At 60.8% G+C, this 5,626-nt stretch overlaps 2 protein-coding genes across 2 annotated transcripts; both read right to left on the reverse strand.

Moving 5' to 3' along the window:
• Positions 1–38: 38 nt before the first annotated feature.
• Positions 39–1,794, reverse strand: LOC116547747 (interferon lambda-3). Its single transcript, XM_032273584.1, has 6 exons — positions 1,529–1,794; positions 1,234–1,430; positions 864–941; positions 467–616; positions 281–364; positions 39–187 (listed from the first exon to the last, which is right to left on the reverse strand). The coding sequence occupies exons 1-6, from the start codon at positions 1,536–1,538 to the stop codon at positions 89–91; spliced, it is 618 nt and encodes a 205-aa protein (XP_032129475.1). The 5' UTR covers positions 1,539–1,794; the 3' UTR covers positions 39–88.
• A 946-nt stretch (positions 1,795–2,740) lies between these two features.
• On the reverse strand, positions 2,741–5,269 carry LOC116547748 (interferon lambda-4). The gene is made up of 5 exons (XM_032273585.1): positions 4,846–5,269; positions 4,354–4,425; positions 4,136–4,279; positions 3,813–3,887; positions 2,741–3,656 (listed from the first exon to the last, which is right to left on the reverse strand). The coding sequence occupies exons 1-5, from the start codon at positions 4,993–4,995 to the stop codon at positions 3,558–3,560; spliced, it is 540 nt and encodes a 179-aa protein (XP_032129476.1). The 5' UTR covers positions 4,996–5,269; the 3' UTR covers positions 2,741–3,557.
• Positions 5,270–5,626: the final 357 nt, after the last annotated feature.

The raw sequence follows: 5,626 nt of genomic DNA on the forward strand, positions 1-5,626 counted from the left end.
AGCAATTGGGTGGCAATAAATTAAGACAAGTGGTTGATGTATAAATAAAATCTCAGATTCCATGATGGGTGGCAGGGAGGTGGGAAGGTCAGACACACAGGTCCCCGCTGGCAACGCATTTCAGGTCCCGCGTGAGGAGGCGGAAGAGGTTGAAGGTGACAGAGGCCTCCAGGCAGCCAGGGGACTCCTGCAGGGGAGGAGGGGACGGGTCAGGAGCTGTCCAGGGTCTGGTCTCCCAGTGGCTCCCCAGACCCGAGTGTCTCCCTACCGGGTCACTCACCTTTTTCAAGGCCTCCTGGAGCCGGTGCAGCCAGTGGTGGAGGCGACCCCGGGGCCTGGGCCCTGCCGTGGGCTGAGGCTGGACCTGTGTGCAGAGGAGGGTGGTGTGTGAGGCAGAGCTGGGCCAGGACAGGGGAAGCTGCTGCTCAGAGCTCACAGACCTGGTGCCCGAGCCCCAAGTACTCACACATGCCCGGAGCTGGGAGAGGACGTGGTGCAGGGTGTGAAGGGGCTGGTCCAGGACGTCCCCCAGGGCTGTGTCATTGTCAGCAGTGGCCTCCAGAACCTCCAGCGTCAGGGCCAGCTCGGCCTCCAAGGCCACGGGGCGCTCCCTCACCTGAGAAGAGGTGAGAAAGAACACATGAGGGGAACAGGTAGGGGGGTGAGAACAGAGAGGAACCAGTGAAGGTGACAGGCACATGGGAGAGAGCACAGCCAGTGGGGTCAGGTGGGAGCAGAGGGAAGGGAGAGCAGGTGTGGGGAGAGGAGAGAGGGACAAGGGAGAAGGAGAAGGTGAGGGGGCCACTGCAGAGCCTGGGGAGCGGGGCTGGGAGGGCAGGGGTAGGCCTGACTCCCCCTCTCACCTGCAGCTGCCTCAGGTCCCAGGTCCTGGGGAAGAGGCGGGAGTGGCACCTGCAGTCCTTCAGCAGAAGTGACTGTTCCTAGACAGCAAGGGAACAGGTTAGCCCAGCAGGAGGGGTGGAGGTTAGACCACTCTAGGGGGATTGCAGGAGGGCTGACAACAGGATAGAGGAGGTGAACTGCTGGGAGGACGGTAGAGGACCCTGCACTGCTAGGAAACATGAATTAGCCCCCTGCAGCAGGAGCTTGAGATAGCCCACTGCAGGAAGGGAAGAGGCTACCCCAGTGAAGGAAGCTGAGAGGGAAAGCATGGTGACCCTTGGAGTTGGGGGTGGAGGCCAGCCCGAGGCAGGAGGGCAGGGGAAGACTCACTAAGGCATCTTTGGCCCTCTTAAAGGCCTGTAGCTCCTTTGGCGACAGGGATTTGAACTGGGCTATGTGGCAGCCCCTTGCATCCGGGAGGGCCCCGAGGGGCTTGGTGACAGGAACTGCTCCAGTGACGGTCAGCACTGCGGCCATCAGCACTGCGGCCATCAGCACCAGTACTGCCATGCAACCCCCGATCAGGCCTGTGTCACAGAAAGAAAGGGAGCTGAGGAGATGGTGCGGCTGCCCCCTGAGGGCAGGGCTGCAGGAGCTGCATCTCAGACAGAGATGTGGGGCTCACCTCGTTTCATTCCTGATCTCTGGTCTTCGTCAGCAGAAGGACCACTCTGAGGCTGTCACCCGGGGTCTCTCTGGGTCTTGTTTGGAGTCTCTGTTCTTTTCAGTCTCCTCTTCCAGATCTCAGCCTGTGTCTCGGCCTCGACTCTTTCTGTCAATTTCGAGCTCTGTCTGGGACGTGATTGCTGCCTGAGCTCCATGGGGCAGCTTTTATGCCAGGCAGAAGGGCAGCCCCAGCTGATGTAGGAAAAATGAAAACACAGCCTTTAGGTAAGAAACCGGCCACCAGGGGAGCCCCAGGCTGGGAAAGCCCAGAGCAGGGCGGGGCCTGTGAGCCAGGTGAGCCGCTGGAGGGAAAGAGAAACTGATGGAGACTCAGGGATCACCTACAGGAAAGTGTGTTCCCAAGAGGATTCTGCCTGCTCTGGTTTTGTTGTTGTTTAACACAGGGTCTTACCCTGTCACCAGAGTGCAATGGCATGATCATAGCTCACTGTAGCCTCAAACTCCTGGGCTCAAGCAATCTTCCTCATCCAGCCTATAAAGTGCTGGGAATCTGGGCCTGAGCCACCACTCCTGGCCAATATACACATATTTTGAGACAGGGTCTCACTGGGTCATGCAGGCTGGAGTGCAGTGACTCAGTGCAACCGCTGTCTCCTGGGTGTAAGCAATTCTCTTGCCTCAGTTTCCCAAGTAGCAGGGATTACAGGCACATGCCACCATTACCAGCTAAATTATTTATTTTTAGTAGAGACAGTGTTTCATCATATTGGACCATGCTGGTCTCAAACTCCTGACATTAACTGATCTGTCTGCCTCGGCCTCCCAAATTGCTGGGATTGCAGGTGTGATCCACCACTCCCAGAGGCCAACATTTCTTAATTGCCCAGGCAAGTAAAGGCTCAGGAATATGAGGCTCTGCTCAAGAATTGAGGTGTGACCAAGGACTTGGACACCACGTGGGTGCTGTTCTTCTTAGGGAACTGCAGGCAGTGATGAACAGCATGAGTCCTGGAGCTGAAGGGTCTAGGGTTCAATCCAGTTGTGACCCTCACTGTGTGACCTTGGCAAGGAGGGGTGCATTCAGCAACACAGATTGCTGATGCACAGATTTGGAGAAAAAATGAAAAACACAACTGTGTGTTTATGTGAGTGATCCTTTAATGGGACCCACTCATTAAGACCATACCAGGACCTCAGCTGGAGAGTTTAAAACGTGATCTCAACGTACACTACTCCTCCACAAGGCAAGTATACTAACCCATCCTACAGGTGAGGAAACACAGGCTCAGAAAGCAATTTGTCCTGCATTACACTGGAATTAACTGGCAGGGTGAGAACTGAAACTCAGGCCACCCGAGTCCCTGGCTCAGCCTCTGTTTTTGCTGTAAGGTGCCCCTCAGAACCATCCTACGGAAAACAACCAATGCAATCAAAACACTCTTTAATAACTGCAGTCAATTTAAACCAGGAGACAGAAGAGCAAATACACAGGAATTTCACAACTACAAACAACATAGGTCAGGGAATCTAAACAACTACAGTCAGGTAAGGATTCTTGGATTTCACTACCAAATCCCTCAGGGAATGGTACCCCCCAGATGCCGGATCCAAGAGTCACGGATTCACAGAATCCCAAAGCTGGCTGTGGGGCTACAAAACCAGGGTTGGGTCCCGGGTTTGGGGGTGTCCTGGTAACCACACAAGGAGGAACTGGTGCCGTGCCTGGGGTCAGCCACGGTTTCCAGAGCTCAAGTCTCTTCCTGCTACAGCGGCCCTTGGAGGATCGTACAATGCACCCCAAGGAAACATCGCTGCTTCCTGGGGAACGGCGCTCTCTTCCCTGGAGGAAGGACCCGCGCCTCTTGTATCCGAGACAGAGGATCCAAGTCAGGCCCAAGATGGCAGAGAAGTTCTCGTGCCTCAGTGCCTATTGGCTGCGAGCCTCGCCTGGTCGGGCCAATGGGCGAAAGGGGCCACTTTCGGCAGCCAATGGCGTGGAGGTTTCGGGGCTGGCGGAAGGGGCGGGGTCAGAGGCAAGGCCCCGAGTGCGCCGCCCGCCGGAGCTCCCACGTGAGCAGGCGCAGGAGGTTGAAGACCACGCGGGCTTCGCGGCACCGAGGCGAGTCCTGGAGCCCGGGAGGAGCGCAGCGGGGCTGAGCCAGGCTCTTCCCTCCCGAGGAGCCCCCTCTGGTCCCGCCGCTCCCAGCCCTGCTCAGTCCCGGCCTTGTCCGCCTCGCCCGCTCCTCCCTGCAGGCTAAGCCCGTCCCGCCGGCTGCACTCACAGCTCTCCGCGGCTTGTGACGCCTCCTCGGGGCCCCGGGGACCTTCCTGGAGGAGCCGGGCCGGGCCAGCTCGAGCTGGAGGGGGGACACGGGGCAAATGGAGAAGGCGAAGGACGGGGCCCCCCGCTCCCTCTGCATCTGCCGGTGGCCCCCCAGCTGCAGACCCGAGCCCGGCTTTGTGGACACCCAGAGGACCCGGCCCGGGTCTGGACGGGTTTTTCCGCTAAGCGGGACAGACTCGCAAAGCGCTGGGCTCGCGGAGGGCCTGAGGACGCAGAGAAGCCGGCGGGGGCGAGGGGCGGCGGGGCGCGGCGGTCACTCACACAGGCCGCCACGTCCCTCCCCGCGGCCGCCAGCAGCTCCAGGATCGGGCCGGCGCCGGGGAGCAGCTCCGGGCGGTGCAGGCGGCTGAGCACGGCCTGGGCGTCCGCGATGCCTCGGGCCACGTGTCGGAGCCAAGCGCAGGACTGCGGGGACGCGCGGGCGTTAGAGGGGGCCGCGATCGGGCCGTGCCTCCCCCGCCTCCCGTCCCGGGCCTCACCGACGGCCGCGGAGGATCCCTCCTGGGGTGGAAGGAGCAGTTGCGCGGTCCCCAGCTCAGCGCCTCTTCCTCCTGCGGGACAAGCGGCAGGTATCGCGTACGGATGGGCCCCCTCGCCAGGGCCCCTAACCGCTGTGCCGTCTGGGATTCCTGGACGTGGATAGGCCTTGGCCGGGTACCGTTGTGCGGGGCGTACACTGAACCACGAGCTCTCCGAGTGTGTGAACCGGGGCTGAATTGCACCCCGCGCTCCCCCAGCAAAGCCCTGCGCCCCGACTTGGAGCCGAGTCCGCCCGGCAGGGCGCCCTTCTGTGACTGACCCTGGGCCTGCGTTCGCGCTGCCGACGGGGCCTGCGGGGGTCTCGTGTTGGGAATTGTGGGCTGTGACATACGAGAGGCTCTAGGACGTAGGACCCCTCGGGACAGGGACGGACGTGTGGGAACCCGTCGGGGCCAGAGTCCCGGGGACGCAGGGCCTGGGCGGTCACTCACGTAGCGGTCCCTCAGCGCCTTGGCCGCCAACAGCGTCCGGGGCTCCAGCGAGCGGTAGTGCGAGAGCAGGCAGCGCCGGGGGGCCGCCGCACCCACCGTGCACAGGACCCACAGCCCCGCGGCCACCGCGGCCGCAACACTTGGCCGCATCTCTGCTCCTGCAGGAGGCCAGGGACGTCAGGGAGGCCAAAGAGAGGGGCCCACGCGTCCAGCCCCCGCCTTGGATCAGGCTCTCAAGGGGAGGCGATGCTCGGAGTGCGAAGGCGCAGCACACGCAGGGGAGAGACAGTTGGGCGGTCCCCTCCTCGCCTCGGTCTCTGCCCCCACTCCTTCCTGTAGTGCACCCTTTGTGCCTCGCGCTGTGGCAGGTGTTGCCGTCCGCTGGACCCTGGGAGGCGTCCAGAGCAGTCTCCACCTGGGCAACAGAGTTTCGACGGCCCATGCTGGCTTTTATGTGCAGGGCTGAGAAAGGGTTTGCAGCTGGGCTTCCCCGACCTGGGCAAGCTTTCAGAACGTCACTGCTGGCCGCAGGCCTTTGGGATCCCAGTCGGGTGTGAGGACTTCAACCGAAGGTTGGCCTGTGCCAGGGAGGGCTGGCCTCCAACACTCGGTTTCCAAATCGTCTCTGTCCCTGTTTCTACTGTCGGTTTCCTCTTGCTTTGCTTCATCCTGGTTGTCCTTATCTTTGTTCTGCCACCACAACCAGCCCTTGTGTAGTGTTGACTGCATCAGGCCCTCTTCTATGTAATTGACACAGACATATCATCTCATATATATATAT

Source organism: Sapajus apella, unplaced genomic scaffold, assembly GCF_009761245.1.
Source record: "Sapajus apella isolate SASKATOON/1434 unplaced genomic scaffold, GSC_monkey_1.0 scaffold4446, whole genome shotgun sequence".
NCBI classification, from domain to species: Eukaryota; Metazoa; Chordata; class Mammalia; order Primates; family Cebidae; genus Sapajus; species Sapajus apella.